We start from the raw sequence: 23,514 nt of genomic DNA, 5'->3' as shown, positions 1-23,514 counted from the left end.
GACAAATGCAGCTTCTCTGGGCAACCTTTTCCAATGTCTCACCACCCTCACAGTAAATAATTTTCTTCCTATTATCTACTCTAAATCTACCCCCTTCCAGCTTGAATCAATTTCTCCTTGTCCTGTCACTACCTGCCCTTATAAGAAGTCCCTCCTCAGCTTCCCTGTAGGCCCCCTTCAGATACTGGAAGGCTGCTGTAAGGTCCTGTCTCTTCTCCAAGCTGAAGAGCCCCAGCTCTCTCAGCGTGTCCTCACAGGAGAGGTGCTCCAGCCCTCTGATCATCTTTGTGGCCCTCCTCTGGACCTGCTCCAACAGCTCCACGTTCTTGTGTTGGGGACCCCAGAAATGGACACCTCCAGGTGGGATCTCACGAGAGCAGAGTAGAGGGGCAGAGTCACCTTCCGTGATCAGTGTATTTTAGAGCAGTCTTTGAGGGCCTGTGTTGTAGCAAGAATAATGGAACCAGATTTTCCCATTTGCCATAAAATTGTTTTTTAAATAGCCTCTGCTGTGCATTTAATTTCTCTGTCTTGCAGAAAGATAACAGAATATGGCTGCATGTGCCCACTGTGAACAGAGTCTTGGGAAAAAGTCACTGAAAGACACTTTCTGACTAGAAACTCATTTCAAGGTGTTTTCTCCATTCCCTTGGTGGAAGGTATCTTCATGCTCTGGGAAGGCTGCTCATGTGCCTGATTTTTTCATCCCCAGTGTTCACAGTAATTAAGCAAGACTCATGTCATTCTGATTATTTTGATGGTGTGTGTGTGTATATGTCTAGTGGTTTAGCTACATGTTGTCAAGCACACTTTTACAAAGCCTTTGTCCTAGCAACACACAGTAGAGTTATTCTTCATCCCACTGTGTGTGTATATGAAAAAGAATGGACTTCATTTTTCTTTTCCAGTCTACTTGTTTTACTCAGTTGCAATGTCAGTATTTCATTTGGGGACATTTTTAAATTTTGTTGTATTATTTTGGACTGCAGATGTCCATTTTTGAGAGCTCCCTCAGGCCTCTTCTTCAGTGTAGCATGATTGGAACTCTGTTGCTCTTGATAATATTCTGACGTGATGGTCTCTTGTAATCACTCTCACTGAGAAGCAGAAGCAAGCACAGTGTGCTTGCAAAGCAGGCCTGCTAGCCATATTAATAGGAGGGACCTTATAGGTGTATCTATAAACTCTTCTGGATATAACAGTGGGATATTGGTGGTAAAGTGGCTGACTTGAATTTGCTTTTGTTAGCCTTTTTGCTTGTTATTATGGATGCCAAGCACTGCAGAAGCTTTTAGTTATGACTGGAGGGATCTGTTGCTCTTGAACGTCAGCTTCTGTGCGAGAAATCATTGACTAATGCTGTCCACCTAAGCTAAATTGCACTGAATTAAGGTGAAACATCTTACTGAAATAGGGACGTTTTCCTGCCTGTAATTATTGTCTCAGTCAGCATCTATGCTGTCTTCTAAACATAGCTAGAGAACCTTAGAGCTATTGTTGGAGTTAAGAGGCTTAAAGGTCTCTAAGGATCTTCTCTTTTTGGTCTGCTGCCAATCTTTAGCCTGCAAGGTTTAATAGCCTATCAAGTATCATTTATTCACCTCTGTGGAACACTAGCTAAGCAGAGCTAGCCAGGAGACACAATGCATAAATATAGCCTTGTGCTTCCAGCTTCATTCAGGATGATGTGCAATACATTGCAACACAGCTTTCTTGAACAGATTGTTGTCACAAGGTTTTGGTGGGGAGGCTGCAAGCAGGGCTGCCCTCTATAAGCAGTGTCAGGGCCAAGCAGCTCCAGAAAGGACCCACCGCTGCCAGAGCTGGGCCATGAGCAGCACTGGGTGTGCTCAGGAGAGTGAACTGAGGAAAGGGGAAACTCCTGTGCAGCAGCAGCTGGGGGAGAGGGTGACCATGCTGGAGTGGTGCTTGGGGAGCTGCAGCCTCTGGGAAGCCCATGCAGGATCAGCAGGGGAAGGATGGCATCCATGTGAAGCAGGGGCAGAGGGTGACCATGGAGGAGTTGGAGAGACAAAGCGCTGTGGGCTAAATTTCCCTGTGCTGAGTCTGTTTTGTCCACAATGGCAATTGGTGAGCAGTCTCCCTATGCTTTTCCATCATGTTCTCTCCCCCTTTCCCTTTGAAGAACAGTGTGAATGGTGTAAAGGAGTTTAGCAGACTGTCATTGTGAAAACACCCTTCAGAGAGGTGCTGAGAAAAGTTTTTGCTCAAACTAAGGAAGAGAAAGCAAAGGGGACAGAGTATAGAGCTAGACCTTTCTTGTTGCTGCACAGTGGCAGGACAAGGAGCAGAAATGCTGCAGCTCAGAACATGAACAAGAGGCTGGAAGAGCGCTTTTTTCAGGAATGTGAGCCTGATGAAGCTCTGGGTTCCCTACCCTCCAAGACCTTCTCAGCTAAAATGCCCTAGGCTTTGGGTGACCAGAGCTACTGGCCTTGCTTTGAGCAAGCAGTTTTATTATATGGCCACCAGAGGTCGCGCCTGGTTTAAATTTCCATTCTTAAATGCTGCGGGTCTTCTGCCTTTTGCAAGCCGTATTTTACACTGAACCCACTGTTACTTCTCAGCAGTGATAGTGCTTATCTGTGTAGCTGCATTCTGTTCTGGACTAACTCTTTGTGGAGGAAAAAACTTGATTCAGAAGACTAGTAGGGGGAGCGGGCTGTCCCCCTGAGCCACAAAATGAGCCGGCACGGAAGAAGACCGGTGTGGATGTATAGCAAGCTATTCTTGAGGCTAATTTTGCTACAGTGGTGGCTTTGACCTGAGTGGTCAGGCACTGGAATGGTCTGCCCAGGAGTCACCGACCTGGAGGTGTTCAAGGAATGTTTGGATGTTGTGTTGAGGGACATGGTTTAATGAGAACTATTGGTGATGGGTGGATGGTTGGACTGGGTGATCCTGTGGGTCTTTTCCAACCTTGGTGATTCTATGACTCTATAGTTCAATGATCTATGCATGGATAAAATGCTATGCTTGTTGAGGGGCTTTTGTAATTGCTAAGGGAATTTAAAGTGATTTGAATATACAAATGCACTGCCTGCAGTCCTTTCTAGCCTAATTTCATTACATTGTTGTTTTGTTTTCTTTTTTAAAAAAGGATTTTTGGAGTATCCTCTTAATGTGAGATTCCACTTAGACTTTGCTGTATTGCATCTTCAGGCCTTAATCTGTCTTGATTCATATGGGGATGAGTGTCTTTACCATAGCTAGAACAAAGAACGAAAGTTAGACCTAAGATTTTATTTTTAAATAATCTGTATTTATAATCTGAACTTTTTTCTCCTTTGATGTTCATTGGTCAGATAACAAGAACTTTCCAGATTATGGTATTCTATTCATTTTTTTTTTTCCTTACCATAAAACCAACAGTAATAGTCAGATAAGCATCTTCTGGAGTGTAGCCTCTAATTTAAACTGGGAATAGCAATTTAACTAGTAACAACACGCCATAGGCATTGAAGCTTTTGGTTGTCCTATTCAGTATTTGAGGTACATCTTTTGATGCCTGGACCTTCTCTCTCTTTCTCTCAGAAGATGCCATTTTGGCTTAAAATGCAGTGATGCAAAATCTTTTAAATCTATACTTTTTAAAAATAAGTAAAAAAAAAAAAGTTTTAAATCCAGAGCAGAGGACAGGCTTCTCAGTGTCACTGTTTTCTGGAATAGGCAAGTTAAGTTCTTTTCTCTTACAGGGCTGATGATCTCATGAAGTTTAGCATGGAGCCTGGTGAAAAGGAAGTGTTTAGTTACAGTAAAGTTACTTTTAGTTTAACTATTTAGAGGTGAGGAAGTGAAAGTATTTCATTTTCCAAAACATAAAGGGGTTATATGGAGAAAATGAACTCAAATGCAGCATGAAATGTCAGGAATCAACCAGCACAGACTGCTGTGAGAAAAGTTCTGTTGGTCTGTGGTGAAAAATTCTTTAGGGTGTGGAGAGTTGATGGTCTCTATCTTTGGAAACCTTCTGAATTTTATTGAACAGGGATAGGAGCAATTTGATTTGCTTGTGGTGTCACCCCAGCTTTAAGTAGGTTGGACTAGAGACCTTCAAAATTCCCTTGTACAATTTCTTGCATTACTGGAAAAGGATGAAATGTGTAGGTTCTTTCTGACGTCAATTGGTTTCATCTCTTCGGTCATTCCTGTTGTATATCTGTACCTATTTTGTAATCACTTTTATCAAGGTGAATAGCAGAGATGCTTAAGAACTTGATGCAAGTTCCACAGATACGTTGAAATACTTGGTACAGTTTTTGTATGTTCTTACCTTATAGCAGATACATACTCTTCAGTATATGGATATCTGCAGGACACTACCTTTCACCGCCATCCAGTTAAGAGTAATCTTGCATGTCTCCTTGGTGTAGTGAGCCTACTTGGAAAGATTCAGACCCAAAAGTTTGTGGATTCAGCATGGATTCCTGAAGCTGAGGATTCATGGATATGTTTACCTGCCCTCTCATGTCTTCTTGCTGAGGTTCTTGCAGGAAGTACAACCACTCCAGTTTTCACTGAGGAAGAACGGTACAGATGTGCTGCCTTGAGTGAAGACTTCTAGAACATTTACAATGTCATGGATAATATTTTTTTTTTTGAGTAAAAACTTCTGCTACTTTTAGTTCTTGTGTGTAGAAGATGACCAAGAGCAATCCCTAAGATCTGCATGCTGGTCTAGATGATGCAATGCACAGAAAGTATATAAAGTGCTCTCGTACTTAAATTCTGGTTTAACCCATAAGGCAGCTGAGCACAGCACAGCCATTCGCTCACCCCTGTCTGTATGGTGGTAAAGGGGACAGAACTGGGGGAGGGGAGGGAGGGAAGAATACAGTTCTTGGGTTTAGATAAGAACAGTTAATAGGAAAGAAAGGTGGTGGTTAAAAAAAAAAAATACACTAAATTAATACATAGTGCAGTTGCTCGCTGCTAGCTAACTGATGCCCAACAGGTCCCTGAGCAATGGTAGCCTCACTCCAGCCAAGTCACCCTAGTATTTATTGCTGATACAGGATCCCCCTTTGGTCTGCTTGGGTCAGCTGTCCTGGTTCTGTCCCCTCTCAGCTCCTTCTGCACCCCCAGTGTTGTTGCTGGCAGGGCAGCATGAAAAGCAGCAAAGTCTTTGACTTTGTTTCAACACTGCTCTGCAGCAACTAAAACGTGTTATCAACATTATTTTTGTAATAAATCCAAAACACAGCATCATATCAGTTGCTATGAAGAAAAATATCTATCCCAGCATAAACAGTGGCCCTTATCAGGTTTTGCTGACTCTCTGAACTGTGCAGCATATGTCAATTTGATCTGTGCATAAGAGAAGGTGCATGGTTCTTCTCACAGTAATGGTCATTTTCTCATTTTTTCCAATGTGTTGGAACTAAGTTCTTGTCTCTCTTGATAAAGAGAGACATACACAATTCTTGTTGTGTAAATTAATACTTCTAAATCACTGTGTTTTGCTCTCAGTCACATGTTGCTAAGACAAAACAGCAAAGAGCGATTCTTGCAAGGCTTATCAATTTCTGTTGGTGTTGATACCACAATAAAGGCAAATATTAGGCCTGAAGAGTAGCAGATAATCTAGCTGTTCAACTTCTTTATCATAGGAGTTGCTTTTGTTTCAGGACCAACAAGAAAACACTGATAGCTTTTATCGCCTCATACCTACATAAACAGGCCACTGTTAGGTTATCTTGGTTAAAGCTGTGTAGCTATTGTGAGTTTGTTTCTGTGGTTTCCAAATGGTGTTTTCAAGGTTGTGGCTTAGACCGTGTGAGATACTCATTATTGAAGTGGACAGAGAGTGGAGACATGGACTTGTAAAACGTCTGGATCTAGAAGGAGGTTGAGGGCATGGTTTGAAGTGGCTTGATCAAATTTATTATGAAAGCTATTACAATCCACAAATCTTCTCCTTAATTTCATAACTCATTTAAAGAAAATGCTGTTCCCTGAGTGCAATAGAAGGTTGCTTTTACGATGTTACATGACAGTATCTGAAATGTACAATCAAATCTCCTTTCCCTTAGTGAACTGAAATGGAAGCTTTGGTTGTAATATGCGTATCTGTGTGGAAGTGATGAGGAAGGGAGGTTAGTGTGCAAAACACTTAAATTTGTGGAGTGTGCCATCATTGTCTACTCCTTGAAAAAAAGGAAATCTATGCATTACAGTTAGGACTTGTTTCCAACTAGGTGGATTTCATATTTCTTCTCTACTGTAGCGATGTGTGCTTGATATTCCCCCCAGACTGGAGAAGGAAGCATGACAAGGAATTATTTTGCTGTACTGATTGCCTCAAGCTTAGTTCCTCACAGATGCCCACTTATAACTCTGTATAAAATGCATGCATAAAATGTAATTGTCAAAATGCTCTAGACTTAAAGATGCAGCTCACTGTTGACTCTTCTTGTTTTCCAAGGTGGAGAAAGTGCGCACAGGTGATCAGACATACAGAATCCTTTATCCTTCTAAAAGAATACCACCAGCAGTGAAAAGCAACACAGAGCAAGACCAGGCATCTCAGAATGTTACACCTTCAAAAGCGGGCCCAGTGCTAAAAACAAGCAGGGAGGCTGAGTCTGCTTCATGTAGTAGTGACTTCAAGCAAAATGTTGTTAATATCTTGGTGAAATATCCCTGTGGTCTCTGGGCTGATGCACTTCCCAAACTGTACCAAGACGCTTACCAACGAAAATTTCCAGAAGGCATTCTCAATAATCTACAGTTGCTCTCAGATGTATGCGTAGTGGACTATGTATCTAATGTCCCTCAAAAGGCCATCCTCTATGTTAAAACCCAAAGTTGCACTGATGAGAATCTGAATGTCACTGAGAAAGTCCAGATCCCTGATGGCGCGAAGGCCACAGCTGAACAACAGCACGAGGAATCCAAGGAGCAGTATCCAGAAAGCATATCATCTGTTCCTCCTTTGGTTATACCATCAGAAGGACCTGTATCTGTCTTGGTGATAGATGTGAACAACCCTAATGAGCTTATCATTAGGCAAGTCCTTTTTTTTTTAGTCTATATAGTGCGCAGGTCTGCGGGACTTTATTTATGCATGCTAACAATTAAATCTAAGAATCTTTTTTTGTGTGCTATGTTTGAATAGGAGTTTAAATTCTGGTGAGCTGATGGATTTTTGTCATTAGCTTGATTGAGAGTCAAAGCAGATAGGACTTGCTGTTGGAGGCCTTTTTTGGAATAATCTTACTATGTGGTAGCATTCAGATGTTACTGTAACACCAAAGCATTTTTTTTATGTTTATAACTAACTGGCTTTTAACCAGGTATGAGTTTGTTCAGATTATACTGCAGTTTTCTCTTCTGGGGACAGAGGAGCTTCCATCAAACTATTCTAGTTCTTGGTGTGGTGGTTAGTAGTATAGCCTCAGAGAACGGTGTAAGAAGTGGATTGTAGTTTCTGTGTCAGTACTATTTAAGGGAATGCTATGATAAGCTTTCTGTACTTCATTACCAAGATAAAAAACCTAAGTTCTAGGAAGATTTTTAAAAAGAACAGAACAGTTTAAAGTTTTCTGGGGATTAATTCTGAAATTCGTTTCAAACTCATATTAAACAGGTTTATTTGTCACTTCAGAACATGAATTGCATAGTTGTCAAGTAATATAGTACATTGGTAGCTCTGTCTTTTGCCATTAGCTTCTACAGTTCCAGCCTTCACAAGGTGAATCCTAGGACTTTTGAGCATAGCTGAACTGAGTAGGAGCACTTGTGATTTACTTACAGGTCCTCTTGTTAATTATCCACCATCCTTTTCCTCATTACTGGCTGTAAATAGCACACTAGCCTTAGGGCTGAAATTTAGTTATCCTTCTCTGGTTGTCGTTAATGTATTGGCATACTCAGCACTGAACTTTCTTTGTGTCGGTGTAGTTCACTGAGGTAATAGAATCATAATGGCTGATGATCTTGTGAAAATCCCCATACTTGAGACTTAAGTTAGAAGTTCTTGTTTGAGAACATTGCCATCTTTGTTGCAGCTGCGAGCTTAGTTCCTGTACTGTGCTTTCTCCCTGTTTTTTGTGTGTAGGTGAGTGTTCTCCAGATTGTATTATTTTTTTCTGGTTTTGGGGGTCTTCCCCATGACCTTTTTCAAAGGTTCTGCTTCAGAACACTAAATCTTTCTGCCTTCCTGTTGTCTCCAATTTTTTTTTGTCCCAGGTGAGGGAAAGGAGCTCTGTTCAGGCTAAGAGGTGTTAATTAGTTCTGTCTATCTCAGGAGTGAGAAGTGTAATAAATCTCTGGTTGCAGCTGCACTCTGGCTCTGGACGATTGCCTCAATCCTTATATTTAATGAGCATGGCTGTAGGGGATAAAACGGAATACTCTGCATCCCATGGGTTGAGCTGTGACACTGAGCTGACACTGCTTGTGTTTAAACTTCCTCTGAAGCAGCAGGTTCCAGAGTTTTTGTACAGTATTAAATATTAAACTTTCTTTACTTGTCAGCTTTATGTGGGTGGTAGCTGCTGCTGATCAGTATCTTCTTGGCCTCAGTGCAGGGCTGAGTGCTGGGAGATCTGCATACTTTGTGTGCCAGGTCAACTTCAGGACAGAAGTAGACTTCAAGGGAAAAGATTTTTTTTGCTGTGGCAAGAGAAAATCAATACATTTTTCTTAGGTTTTTGGATGGAAAATGTCATAGTTTGTTTCGCTGTGGAAACATACACCCCCAGTTCCTTTCACAGTGAAGGAGCAGGCTTTCCTTGGTATGTTACTAGTCCCAGTTCAGACTAAGAGTGATGCTGAATGCAGACTTGTCTGGCCACCTGTGTGTAACATACTTTTTGGGGGGTTGTTTTCCAATATTCTTCTCTAAAAATTACGATTTTTTTTTTATTTGGCTTTGAACAGCCAAAATCTTTGTCGGTAGGGTGCCTAGCTGCTACTGGAAGGCAGCAGGGCAGGAGGTCCTGTACATTCTTAAACTTTCTGTTGTGATGCTTCTCCTGTCAGATAAATATCCAGCTGAAACCAATGTCAAGAAGTAAACTTTCAGGTATTGTATACCTGTTTATGTTACCTGTCAAATAGGGAAATATGTTTTCTTTCTGTCTACTGCATTCTGATCTGTTTCTGATGTGCTCATAATATTATTAAGGAGGATTCATGTGGCAGACTGCTTCAGTGTGAACCATTAGATCAGCTGCCTGATCTTGGAATTGTTCCGAAGGCTGAGAGTAAACAGCATGGGGCTTGGCAGGTGTCTGCAAAGCTATTTTGGATGCCTTGTGCTTTCATAAGCCATCGTGAAAACATATTTAAGATAATATTTGCTAGTGACAGAGTAACTCAGGTGCTACTACAGTTCTTTTGTACTTCATCCTGGATAATCTGCTCTTACGGTCAAATTCTTCTATGTGGTTGCAATGATCTAGTAAGATCTCTTTCTGAAGATGTAATTGAGCGTGTTGGATTCTGTATTGCTGGACAGCATTTAACTGTGAACAATAATACTCTATTTTGTCAGCTAGTATTATCCTATAGCCCTGTTTGGATATAGATGTGTTTAGAACATGTATGGATATATATCCATAATTTGTTAATGTATGAATTTAGAGGTTCTTAGGTTTTTATTCATCTTTTTGACATTTCATCCTAACTCTTGTTTGTTTGTTTGGTGCTTTTATACTGAAATGATTGTAGATATGTGGGCAAAGATTATTCTGGTGCTCAGGAACAAATGGAAGATAAAATGAAAGCATACTATAGTAAGAATTCCACTGCGTCACAGATTACTTTTCCAAGCGTTGGGCAACTTGTTGCTGTACACACTGAAGAAGAAGCCTGGCTCCGTGCTCAGATAATTTCTGTGGAGGATAAAAGATTAAAGGCAAGTGATTCTTTGTTTTGACATTTGTAGTAAGACTCGAAACAGTTGTGGCTTCTCAGATGTGCAGTCGGTTCTCAAGCATTCTGTGTTACTTACACTCTTTCCTCTCCCAACCTGAAGTACTTCTGTTTTCGATTAAAGGAGACATTAAAGACATTTTAAAAGCTTATTTTAAGTTGTATGATTGTCAAAATTAAATGGTCGTCTGCAAGTTAAAATTACCACCTTTGTTCATGCAGTTTGAGGTAATGTGCTGAGTCCTTCCAGCACTGCTCCTCTGAAGAGATTCTGTCGTAGAGGATAGTTTTACAGAAACTTTGAGAAGGCTTTTTTTGGAAAACACTGAACATCCAAATAGGGAAATGAACATGAAATTCGTGGTGTCACATAGCAATAATACAGTCAAAATTGATGTGCCTGTTCAGTGGATGCACAGAGAACATAGTAGCTGAATACATTTTCCATAAACTCAAGAGTATATATTTGAAGGCATAATAATCTTGTCTTTTTTTCCACTGTCAGGTATACTGTGTTGACCATGGCTTCAGTGAGGTTATTGAAAGCAGCAGGGTGTGCAAACTCCATAAACAGTTCTGTTCACTTCCATTTCAAGTTGCAAAGTGTAAACTGGCAGGTAAGAGAAAACCAATGTTGATTCTACAGACTTATGGATTGAAATGGCTGGGAGTTTCGATGCTTGTGTGTAGTTACTCTGAATCCATCCAAAATAGCTAGATACAGTCTAAGTAGATACAGGCGGGCAGAGAAAGAGGAGTGTGAAGAAGAGTTCTATAAAGAAACTTTGATATCAGAAGACCCCAGTATCTCTCTAATGAAGCTTAGTTGTTTCTGCACTTATTTTGGGTGTATTACCTTTAGGATGTGCAAGCCTAAAGAAAACACCCACTGTTGTATGAAACAGTGTACTAGCTTAATTTCTTCTACCACAAATGCAAATTAATATGATCTGTGATATCATTCATTTATTTTAAAGTGGTCCTTCTCCACTTAGCACTTGCAAACTTCCTTAACCCTGCTGGAAATTACTTAACTTCCTAAAACTAGTGGGCATTTCTAACCGTTTAAGAACATTTTGTTTTCAGTATATGAAATTGACAAGAGTGACCTTTAGTATATTTTTTTACTTGGTTGCATTTCTTTATTTTGTCTACACATCTGCCTTGATTCTTTTATTCTTCCTGAAGAGGATCTTCTTCTTATCCCCCTTGAAGACAGCCTTCTGCCCTTAAAAGGGAGACATTCAGTAGAATGCAAGTATAGGTCCAGTACAACATTCCAGCTGTGTTCTGATTCTTGGAAGGATTCCTCTTTCAAACAGTCCTCTTTATTGTATTTCCCTTCAATAAAATGATTCATAAAAATTATGGTCTATCTTACAGGGCTGGAAGTATTCTCTGATGATCCTCTCGTACTAAAGGCTGTAGAATTGCAGGCATACCACAAAATATGTGCTGTGGAAATACTGGAAAGGAGTGATATTCCTGTCTTTGTTCTGTATGACACTTCTGGAGAAGATGATATCAACATCAATGCAACGTGTCTGAAGGCTTTGTATGACAAGTCTTTTGAACTGAACCTACAGGTACTATCTACCTGCTTCCTATTTAATTTGTTAAAAATCATTGACCACAAAGATTTTTAATGGACAAACAAAAAACAGTACTCACAAATTTGCTAACTTTGTGTGTGTTTTTACCTTTCTTGTTAAAATCTTAGGTAGATACACTATATACGAATGTCAGAGTAACCAGTATTCTCTCAGATGGAAACATGTATTGTCAGCTGCCATCAGAAGGCTTGTCTAAGCTTTCTGAAGTCTTGCAGAAGATAGAATACTATCTACTTCACCAGGTAGGTATGCAGTGAGGAGAGATGTTACGTCATGTGGCCTTTTTCCAGTGTATCAGTCCTTTTCTTCTACAAAAGTTCAAGTTTCTGAGGCATCTTTGTTGCCTCTTTAAAAGGCTAAAAATTCTGTGCTGTTTTCTGGGATGCAGCTTTCACTGTGAGAGTGTCTTTTGATGCTCTCTTTGAAATTCTCTCCATGGCTTCAGTAACTACTACTAAATTTCCTTGAATAGTTAGAGCAGTAACAAATGTGGCTCGTAATGAGAAGCTTCCTATAGAACCTGCTTTGGATTGATTTAAAAAAAAAAAAAATCTTTGGAGGATCTGCCATACATTTTTCCTGCGTTTTTTTCCTACATTGTGGTGTTCAGGTGTATAAAAGGCCCACGGCACACTCTGAAGTGACAGTAAAAGGATTGTCTAAAATAGAACAAAGGTCTGTGCTTTTCAGCTTGACTTCAAAATTTGTTGGCTTTGATCTCATGTGCTGCACATCTGTACCCTTAGCTTTTAGATGTGGATTGTTTCAAACAGAACTGATGTATAGGAGGTGTCTTCAAAATAATGAAATTGCTGTAAAGTAGACATGTGACAGAGAAGTCTGATATCCTGCCTGCCCTTTACAGACATGCAGCAAACCTTCCTAGACTCAAGGGTTTATGCAAAAGTGAAGGAATGTGAAGAGAATCTATTTTTTTTTCTGTCCAGCTGAAACCATAAAATGCAGATCCTTGAAAAGTCAGACACTGTTAGAACCACTTCTTGTAAATCTACCTTTTCAAAATGTTTTCAGGTGTATTCCTGATGTGATTCCAAGTGGAGCATGCTCCATTTGGAAATACTTTAATATGTTTTAGTTATCAAGAGTCAGTTTATACCACTTCCTGCATTGTTCTGTTTGCTTTAAAGTTTACACAGAAAGGTTTAGCAACATAAAGGCAGACAACTAGTCAGATTTTCTAGACAAAGTATACAGAGGCTTTCATTGCTGTAAAGGACAGAAGCAGTTTTGAGTCTACAACTTAACTTGAGAACTTAATGACACTGAGATGTGTGTGACTCTCCAATGCTGTGTTACTTAGGATCATCACAATGAATATCAGCCCCATGAGGCTTTATTTGAGTAAATAGTAAATCTGTTTTGTTAAATATCTTGGCAAGTTATATAAGTTAGAAACTTCTTCATTTACCTATTACAGTTCCACAATAGTACAGCTTTTCAGGACATTAAGGTAGTGGTGGCTGATTTTTATATTCTTTGCTTCCAAATGCATTTTTGCTGGCAATTCATAGAATCATTGTTTGGAGAAGACCACTAAGATCACCAAGTCCAACCATCAACGCATTCCCACCTTGCCTGCTAAGCCATGTCCATGAGTGCCACTTCTCCACGTTTCTTGAACATCTCCAGGGATGGTAATTTCACCACTTCCCTGGGCTATATACACCTCAGAATTAAAGCTTTACTGACTGGGGAAGCTTATAAAACAACGTGATAGGAAATACTTCTGAGGCTAGAAAAAAGCTTTATATTTGAAATGAATTGGTTCAACTGTTTGTTCTGTGGGTGGCTTTTGAAGTGGCTAGTTAAGTGTCAGCAATGGCTCTGTGCATTTTAACTTTTGGTTTTGAATTTGCAGGAGACATCTGAGTTTAATGTGTCACAACCTTACTGTGGCAAAATCTGCTTGTTTCTTTGCAAAGGAAAATGGACACGTGTAGAGGTAAGAGGTATTCAAAGAATGGCAAAAGTTTTCCCACACAGGGAAGACTCTTCTTACTGTTTACCTAAATCTATATTCTTACTTTCCTTGAGTCTTCTCACAGTATTTCATCTTCCTGTATCGTTTCAGATAACAATAATTCACAGTAGACGGGCGCTTGGTGTTCGCTTCATAGATACTGGAAGAGTTGCATATGTAAAAGTAACGGACCTTAGAGAAATCCCTTCGCAGTTCCTGAGAGAAGTAATCAAAATCCCTCCCCAGGTATAAAAATATGTTAAAGCTAACCTACCCCAGATTTCTTGTCAGTGTTTTAGCACTGCTACTTACAGGTTTATGTAAGGAATTTTCTTTGTTTAATAGTGTTGAACATTGGAGTGTATTTCATTGTGCATCATTGCCCCGAAATAAGTCGTGATGTAGTCCTGTGTACTGACAGGATGCTCTGTTAATTTGTATGGGTAATGATACTGGTTTTGCATGTTTCTGTTTGTCATACCTGAGGGCTGCTTGCAAAGTAATGCATCCCATTTTATTACCTTGGCCCAAGTTGTCAGAGGCGGATGTTGGTGGTACGGCAGTTCCGTGTTGTTGTCATGTGGCAGATGGGAGTAAAGGGGCAGTCTGACAGAACGGTGTCTGGCATGGAAGTGTGGATGGTGCAAATATATGGAACTGAATTCCACATATTTGCATGCAGAAATCCTCCATGCAGAAAAAAATGACGCCTGTTGGCATTCATCAACACTTGGTGAACGTTTTTGGAGACCAAACAGTGAACATGAGCCCAGTGATGCCGTGGTGGTGTTTCAGCAGTAGCAAAAGCGACTGTGTGTAACCTCTGTAGATTGTTATGAGTACAGCATGAGGGCTCTTGGTCACCACCAGTAATGAACATGTTGAAAAATAGTGTTTTGTAGTTGATAATTTACTCTATAAAATGGTGTTATTGTGCTCTCAACTATTCCATGTTGTTGTATATTTAATTCTTTTCTTAGGCTATAAAATGCTGCTTAGCAGATCTCCCTCCTGACACTGGCATGTGGACTCCTGAGGCTGTGCTATGGCTGAGAGACAATGTAATGGATTATGCTGAATTCAGCATGCAGGTAAATAGCCGAAATGCCTGTGTGGCCTGAAATCCATAGAGGGAATAACTCTGAAACTTAAATGTTCAGCAGAATTTATATCTGTTGTAAAGTCTAATAGTTTGTGGCCAACTCCTGGTTATGTTTGCTATATGACGTCCTTTTCCTATGATATTTAGAATAAGAATACCTGGCTCGCTAGAGGTCATTTTCCTCCCAAGAATGTAGCAGCTGATGGCCTTTCTAATTTTCCTGTGCCAGTTCAGTTTTATCTTATCAACTGATAGTAAACACAGCTTTTGTTTCATCCTAAGAGAAGACATATGTGTTCTGTTCATCTTGAATTCTTTCTGTGCCTCTTACAAGAATGTAACATTTTCTTACTGGCCCTGGAAAGCACCTTTGGTTTGTTTGTTTTTGTAATCCAGTGTGATTTTGTTAGTATATACTGTTGTATTTATGGGCTTGTGTTATATTTGAGATGATATTTTTCCACTGGCAGTGTGTCCTGTCCAGTTCAGTTAGCTGAAGACATCCTTCTGAAGGAAATATTTTTCCTATCTAGAAACTAAACAGAGCTAATTTCCTCCTAAAAATCTGAGTCCGTATATTCTCATAACAGTTTGAAAACATGTTTTGTAGCTTTCCTGTACATTTTGCTTCCTTTAACACCAGACCGTGCAATTAAAACATAACTCACATAGTCTGGGACTTGTGACTGTTGCAGCTGTCTTCTCTAAATATCCTCTTCAAAGATAGTTTGAGTATGGTAGTATTTTTTATTTGTTTCAGTAATGGAAAAGAGGTGTGTGCTTAAATTTTGGAAAGCTTTTATTCCTATCTCCTATTTGCTGGCTGTAAGTAGCAGTAACTGGCTTGGGCTAGTAGAGGAAGGCTAGAAGAACTGTCAGAAGATTCTGTAAATAAATGTTACTGGCTTTCTCGAGTTAAATTTCAGTGCTTATTATCAGTAGTGCTAGCTGCTGTCAGTAATGTCTGCTGTTAAGTTGGACAATATTTTTATGCTAGTGCTTGAAAATTATCCACGATCCAAATGTGGAAGCTTTTTTTCTTCATTTCCTTCCATACTTAATTTACTAGGTTTCATCTAATAGAAGGACAGGAAGGGATTTTTGAAGGATTGAGCGTTAATAGCGTTACTTAGTTGTTCAGACTCTATGAGCAATGGCTGATGTTTTCCAAAGAACTACCATCATACACATTCATGTCAAACAACACTGAGATTGAACCTCTTGGGCAGAACAAAACTCAATTCAAGTTTTGTCTGCTTTACGTGAGCAAGATAACAGCTTTTAGCAGCTGTGAGTGGCTTAATATCCGTAGATCTCATTAACATATTTGAGAGAACCTTGAAAATACTTCTGTGCCTATAGAATGCAATGAACTGTTTCTTTTCTGTGTAAAGACGGCGTCTTCTGTGCAAACCAGATGTGAATTTAGTAGCTGTTAATTGGAAGTTAAACTATACTTTCTTTTTGAAGGTGGTTAAACAGGATGGTTCAAAGGGAATTGCACACATTTACTTGTTTGCTCCGGAGGATTTCCCAAACATGGATCGTAGTATCAATCGTCGGATTATAAATGCAGACTTGTGGAAGCATCAGAAAGATGTTTTCTTGAGCGTCACACCCACAGGGTCTAGCTCCACCAAAGTGACAGGAGATGCAGCTCTACATTTAAATCAGGGAAGGCTAGAGAAGAGTGATTCACTGGAGCCTGCAGTGGAGTCCAGAGGTGTAGAGTCTGCCACTGATGTGCCACCACCTCTACCCTTGTCAGAGGTGGGAGGGTTCATGGATGTCTATGTGTCAGTGGCCTGCCATCCAGGTCACTTCATTGTCCAGCCTTGGAAAGAGATACACAATCTGGAAGCCCTAATGGAGGAAATGATCCTGTACTACAGCATGGCAGAAGAGAGACCAGTGAACATTGGAACAAACAAGTTATATGCAGCTAAAATTGAAAATCGGTAAGTTCGTACTTAAATTAAAAGCAAAATCTTCTAAGGCAAGCTTTTGTCTGTACCATTACTTAAATGTTGGTAAGTCATCATGCCTAGCTGTTTTGGAGTTAGTGACAGGATTACGTATTTCTCTCTAATTCTTGGCCTGACTGCAGTTCCTTTGGGAAATGCTTTATGTCCTGCATTGTTAACAAGGTAGCAGATGTCTGATGGTAGCTGAGAGATTAGGACAGTAAATGAGATTGCAGTCACTTTGTGTTTCCAGACAGTGTTTGGAAGGGCTTGTATTCAGGTAGTACCAGATCTGGGAAGCTTGAGATGTGTTGATTAAAATCTTGTGGTTACCTATTACTTTTCTGGCACCTTGACAGCATGTTAGTACAAACTGTGTTTATTCTCTTCCTCTTCCTTTTTTAGGTGGTACAGAGTGATAGTAAAAGGAATTCTTAGAAAAGGCTTTCTGTCGGTGTATGTGCTGGACTATGGTAAACATGAGGTTATCAGCATAGATAAAGTACAGCCACTCCTGGATAAATTCAGAAAGCTTCCTTTCCAGGCTATAAAAGCTGAGCTTGCAGGTATGTGTTAAGCATCTATTTAATTTTTGAGGGGGCTGGGGGGAGGAAACATGGTTATGTCTTACATCAGTGGGGATACCAGGTATGTAGAACTGTAGAAGGGACGAAGCCGAATGCCAGTAGCAATATTTTTTATTAAAGTAAGCATATACTTGCTTGCAAAAACCTGGTCAATGCATGCATGTCTTCACCATCAACTTGGCGTTAACAAAAGGCTCTGTTTTTCTTCTTTACATAAGTGGTGATGGTTCAGTTTTACTACTCATTTAACTCAATGTCCTTAATTAGCATGTATTAACTTGAACACAGCAGCTACTTTTCAGTGTCATATCATTTAATATTTATGATGGCTCTTAAGCAAAGTACATAGGGAAATCAAGACCAAATGATGTCTTTATACATCATAGATCATAAAGTGTGATAATTATGCTGTAGAGCTAGACCTGCTCTTCACTAACAGAGAAGGACTGGTAGGTGATGTGAAGGTTGGGAACTGTCTAGGGCAGAACAGCCATGAAATTGTAGAATTCTCTATTCTTGGAGATGTCAGAAGGGTGACTAGCAAAACTGCCATCTTCCAGAGGGCGGACTTTGACCTGTTCAGGACGCTTGTAGCACAGGTCCCTTGGGAGTCACTCCTTAAGGGTAAAGGGGTCCAGGAAGCCTGGATGCTCCTCAAGATGGAAATCTTAAAGGCGCAAAAACAGGCTGTCCCTGAATACCATAAGGCGAGCCGTAGGGAAGAAGACCGGTGTGGATGAGCTGGGAACTACTGTTGAGACTCACGAAGAAAAAGAGAATCTATCTTCTCTGGAAGAAGAGACAGGCTACTAGGGGAGATTACAAGGAAGTTGCTAAGGTATGCAGTGAGGAAGTCCAGAAGGCAGAAGCCCAACTTGAACTCAGATTGGCCACTGCAGTAAAGGAGAATAAGAAATCCTTTTACAAATATATCAGTGGCAATAGAAGAACCAAGGATAATTTCTGTCCTTTAATTGATGCAGTGGGGAATGTGACCACAGAAGACAAGGAGAAAGCTGAGGTCCTCAATGCCTTCTTTACATCTGCCTTTAATAGTCAGACCAGTTATCCTCAGGGCACTTTGTGCCCTGATCTGGAAGTCTGGGCTGATATGTGGAATATCCCCCCAGAGATTCAGGTGGAGGCGGTTAGGGAGCTCCTCCTCCATGTGGACTGTCACAAGTCCATGGGACCAGATGGGCTTCATCCTCGGGTGCTGAGGGAGTTGGCGGGGGTGATTGCTGAGCCACGGTCGGCTATCTACCAGCGCTCCTGGATGACTGGAGAGGTTCCAGAGGATTAGAGGCTTGCCGATGTGACTCCCATCTACAAGAAGGGCCGTAAGGAGGATCCGGAGAACTACAGGCCCATCATCCTGACCTCGGTGCCAGGGAAGGTCATGGAACAAATCCTGGGAGAGATCACACGGCTCATGCATGGTGTCCAGGGGATCAGGCCCAGCCAGCAGGGGTTCATGAAAGGCAGATCGTGCTTGACCAACCTCATCTCCTTCTATGACTGGGTGACCAGACTGGTAGATGAGGGAAAGGCTGTTGATGTAGTCTACATAGAGTTCAGCAAAGCCTTTGACACGGTCTCTCACAGTATTCTCCTGGGGAAACTGGCTGCCTGTGGCCTGGACAGGTATACCGTTCTTTGGGTAAGGAACTGGCTGGAGGGCCATGCCCAACAGGTGGTGGTCGATGGAGTTAAGTCCAGCTGGCAACCCATTTCAAGTGGTGTTCCCCAGGGGTCGGTACTGGGGCCCATCCTGTTTAATATCTTTATTGATGACCTAGATTAAGGGGTTGAGTGTACCCTCAGTAAGTTTGCAGATGACACCAAGTTGGGAAGTAGTGTCAATCTGCCTGAGGGTACGGAGGCCCTGCAGAGGGATCTAGATAAGCTGGATCGCTGGGCTGAGGTGAATGGGATGAGATTTAACAAGGCCAAGTGTCGGGTCCTGCACTTTGGCCACAATAACCCCATGCGGCACTATAGGCTTGGGGCAGAGTGGCTGGATGGCTGTGAAGAGGAAAGGGAGCTGGGAGTGCTGGCTGATGCTCGGCTGAACATGAGCCAGCAGTGTGCCCAGGTGACCAAGAGGGCCAATGGCATCCTAGCCTGCATTAGAAATAGTGTGACCAGCAGGAGCAGGGAGGCGATCATCCCCCTGTACTTGGCACTAATGAGGCTGCGAGTGAGTACTAGCGAGTACCTTGAGTACTGTGTTCAGTTTTGGGCCCCTCACTGCAAGAAAGACATGGAGGCCCTGGAACATGTCCAGAGAAGGGCAACAAAACTGGTGAGGGGTCTGGAGCACAGGCCTTAAGAGGAGCAGTTGAGGGAGCTGGGATTGTTCAGTGTGGAGAAGAGGAGGCTCAGGGGAGACCTCTCTGCACTTTACAACTTCCTGAAGGGAGGCTGTGATGAGGAGGGGTTTGGCCTCTTCTCCCAGGCAACACACAGGACCTGAGGAAATGGCCACAAGTTGTATCAGAGGAGATCTAGGTTAGACATTAGGAGAAACTTTTTCTCTCAGAGGGTGGTTAGGCTCTAGAATGGCCTGCCCAGGAGGTGGTGGAGTTGCTGTCCCTGCTGGTGTTCAAGAGGCGTCTGGATGAGGAGCTACAAGATATGGTTTGGTAGATTGTGGTACCAATGGGAATGGGAAGGCAGTTGGACTAGATGATCTTGCAGGTCATTTCCAACCTTGTGATTCTATGATTCTGTGATTCTATGATCTGTTGAGGAAAAACTCATGTTCTGGTTTACATAGAGTTAGGGAATAGATGAAAGAAATCTTATCCAGAAACTCTCTGCCCACATTTACTATTTTCCAGTTGTCTCGCTCCAATTTATAGGAGGGAGAGGAGGTTCTTTGAAATATGTATGCTCGGTGTGAGATTAAGAAACAACGGTTCAAATGTTGGTCCGACCAGTTTATTACAAATGTTAATAAAGCTCGAGTCGTGGTGAGAGATCAGCCTCTCAGTTGTGGTGAAGGATCAGATGGCAGAGAACCCCTCAAGTCTGTCGTGGTGAGAGGTCAGCCTCTAATCCGCCGTGGTTGTTGGACCCTCTTTTATCCTCCATTTTCTCCTGCCTACATGACATCCCTGGGTGCTTGAGCAAGAGTCATGTGCATACCTCCTGAGATGGCCATCTTCCTCGAGATAAGTCCACACAAAAAGACCGTTTCCCGACCATTAGCAGCAGCTTATCTCTCTCTCGTTGCCCCTGGCCTTGTCCATCTGTGCTCCTTAGAGGATTTCACAATCCTTAGCCAGGACCTGTCCATCAGTGTCCTCAAGACAAAAGATTTCTTTACCTTTGCCCAGGACTTGCCTGGACTTGTTCCTCAGCAAACTTTGAGTCAAATGATATAAAAGAATAGTCTCTTACACCAGTGCATATCTGGAAGCTGAAGTTGTCTGAAATAAATTGATGTTCACACACAGACTCCATCAAACTTACGATAATGTAATTGATAAAATTGGGCATAGAGAGAGTACAAATAAAATCGAAAAGTTAAAACTTGGTCACACTCTTCCTTATTTCTCCAATTTTTTTAAATTTCTTTTTTGCATTGCTTTCAGACATGTGGAAATCATCAAGTAAGAAGAGACGTTTGCTCACCACGATTTAAATAAAGCTTGGATTACAGAATATGCTTGCTCAAAATCATAGAATCACAGAATAGTTTTGGTTGGAAGGGAAGTTCAAGATCACCTAGTTCCAGTCCCCTGCTATAGGCAGGGACACCTCCCACTAGACCAGGTTGCTCCAAGAACCTGACAGGTTACTCATAGGGTTGCAAACTGACAGGGCTGCACACAGTTAGTGCTCTGCTGCTTGCCTTCTGTGGATCGGCGCTCCTTCAGTGTGACCTTTAGGCTTGCTTTGAACTAGGCAAGAGGTTGGATGTGTTCCCACTAGGCTGGGGTTGTAGGAGGTCAGTGTGGAGATGAAGCTAACTTCTAGCTCTGTCTTTGTGCTGGGGTAGTACAGGGTCCAGCCAAGAGAGCCTGCAAGCTATCGGATGTTCTTGGCTCACAGCATCCCAGGTAGCTAGCTGAGCTGACCTGTTTCTTTTTTCTCCTTCATTTTTTTCTATAACTTGTAAGGAGTTTATATGCTTGTGGTGTTCTGCCCTGTTAGCTGCTGATACAGAAAAAGCAGCTCTATTGTCACTCTGTTTTGTTTCTGTACCCATAACTTGCTGCTTGGGAATTGATGCAGAGTGTTTGGAGCCCATTGTGTCTAGATGCCGTGCACCAGCAGTCACATGGGGAGAATGAGTTCCTGCTCTGCCGGAGTCACTTCTTGGTGGGTCACAACCATATGCAAAAACCTGTTTGGATTACAGTGTTATTCCTACTGTTCTTACAGTAAGCAGAGCAGCCTTTGTGAGATGGCAATTCCCCCTTTAAAAAAATAGCAGGAGTTGTGAGGCATTTAGGTTGCTTTTCCCTGCAGTTCTATCTGCAGGACTAGTTTGGGATTTGAAGGTTTTTTAGAATCTGTTGTTGCTTTAAGATGGAGAAAATCTAGATGAAGGCTGTTGCTTCAGCAGACTCGGGCAGAATACCAAGTAGTGCTTTCTTTTGTTAGGATCTATAGTTTCCTTTTTGTCTAGGTAACACGACGTGATCATCTGTGGCAGCTGCTGTTCTTGAAAATACTCAGTGAGTGCGTTTGCTTTCCACTTCTGCAAAGCTGTCCACAGCTTGAGACTGAGGAGAAAAAACGTTAGAGTCGCTGTCATAACTGTGTGGGAGATGAGTGAGCTTCTGCTTGCTTTGTAGATTTAAGCTGCCTTTGCTACTTGAATATCAATTTTGTCAAGTCTTTAACCCCCCGCCATCTCTTCATAAACTTCATCACTCGCATTGGGATAGCCTACGAATGAGGTTCTCTTTTGCTTTGTGTGTTCTAGGAGTGAAAAGCCAGCAGTGGTCGGAAGAGGCGTCAATAATATTTCGGAATCGCGTAGAGAAGAAACCCTTGGTAGCACAGATACAAGCAATTAACGAGAGCACTAACTCTTGGGATCGGAAAGTAGTCACTTACTTAGTGGACACATCTATTCCAGATACCGACGTATGGATTCATGACTTTGTGTGTCAGAGTCTTGCAGAACTTTCAGAGGCAGATTAATCGCCGCTTCTGAAACGTAGCAGCTCAGATTCTGTAGCAATAAAGTAATAGGCTTCAAAGAGAGATTTAACTGTTCTTGTATTGCCTTGAAGAGAATAAGGGGATAAACTTCAAAAGCACGTGTTCTGTGAAAAAGATCTGCTTAACAAGTTTGCTTTCTGTTGACTTCAGTTGACTTTATGAAGTTTTGCACTTTGTTTACTACTGTAATACTAGACCGTTTGGGTGGAAATACTAAAAAAGTTATTTATCAATAAAACAGTGCTGAACTATTCTTACATTTTTCCTTGATTTGGGTGGGCCGCTCATCTCATAGCTGTTAGAACATCATTCTTGCCATTACTGCGTACTCTCTTTTCTTAAGGAGAATTTTTATCACTTGTAAGTAATACCTCATTGCTTTTGCACAGATGAATTCTGGAGTCTTCACTCCGGCTGCTTTGTATCAGCAAACTCTACACCACCATTCTCATAGAGAATTATTCTGTGTGTATTCTGTGTTATCCTGCTTCGGTCTGAGATAGAGCTAATTTTCTTCATAACAGCTGCTGTGTTTTGGATTTAGGATAAGAATAGTGTGATAACACACGGATGTTTTAGCTGTTGCTGAGCAGTGCTGCTCAGAGCCAAGGACTTTTCATCTCCCCCACAGAGCTGGGGGAGCACAGAACTGGGACAGCTGACCCACAGTAGCTGGAGGGATGTCTTGTACCATGTGCTGCCCTGTGAAAGCTTTAAAACTGGGGCAGCTGGCTGGGGGGCTGCTGCTGCTGCTCTGAACTGGCGGGGCATCGGTCAGCAGCTGGTGAGCAACTGCATTGTGCATCACTTATTTCTTGGTTGTTTTTTTTTTTTTCCTTTCGTCATTTGTTTCTCTCTTATTGGACTGTCTTTATTTCAACCTATGACTTAAGACTCTTCTTCAGTTCCCTCTTCCCCCTCCCACTGTGGGGCAGTGAGTGAATGGCTGCACGCTGTTCGGCTGCCTGCCGGGTTGAACCACAACCGTTTGGGCACCCAAAAACAGGGCTTGCAGGGTTCTGATAACAACAGGTCTGGCCAGAGCAATGGCAGGGAGAACAGAATGCCTTAATTTGTTGTATTTGTTCAACAGTTGCTGTTTGCAGCGTTGATCTCTTTGCTCTCAAAGTCGTTTTGTGTCACTCCACTTTTTGCTCCCTGCATATGCTCCCTGTTGCACTGCCTC

At 41.7% G+C, this 23,514-nt stretch overlaps 1 protein-coding gene across 2 annotated transcripts in view; it reads left to right on the top strand.

Moving 5' to 3' along the window:
* Positions 1-22,581, top strand: part of TDRD7 (tudor domain containing 7) — a 40,596-nt gene extending 18,015 nt beyond the window's left edge. For both annotated transcript variants that reach the window (NM_001305104.2, XM_004949619.4), the window contains 11 exons: positions 6,446-7,029; positions 9,697-9,883; positions 10,406-10,517; positions 11,284-11,486; positions 11,621-11,755; positions 13,393-13,476; positions 13,606-13,740; positions 14,475-14,585; positions 16,067-16,554; positions 16,966-17,126; positions 22,087-22,581. In NM_001305104.2, the coding sequence (NP_001292033.2) occupies positions 6,446-7,029; positions 9,697-9,883; positions 10,406-10,517; positions 11,284-11,486; positions 11,621-11,755; positions 13,393-13,476; positions 13,606-13,740; positions 14,475-14,585; positions 16,067-16,554; positions 16,966-17,126; positions 22,087-22,307 (2,421 nt within the window). In that variant the 3' untranslated portion in view covers positions 22,308-22,581. The remainder of the gene's footprint in view (positions 1-6,445; positions 7,030-9,696; positions 9,884-10,405; positions 10,518-11,283; positions 11,487-11,620; positions 11,756-13,392; positions 13,477-13,605; positions 13,741-14,474; positions 14,586-16,066; positions 16,555-16,965; positions 17,127-22,086) is intronic.
* The last annotated feature ends 933 nt before the right edge of the window (positions 22,582-23,514 follow it).

Source organism: Gallus gallus, chromosome Z, assembly GCF_016699485.2.
Source record: "Gallus gallus isolate bGalGal1 chromosome Z, bGalGal1.mat.broiler.GRCg7b, whole genome shotgun sequence".
Taxonomy (NCBI): Eukaryota; Metazoa; Chordata; class Aves; order Galliformes; family Phasianidae; genus Gallus; species Gallus gallus.
The sequence above is the reverse complement of the archived record's forward strand: the minus strand, read 5'-3'. Positions and strand labels throughout refer to the sequence as shown.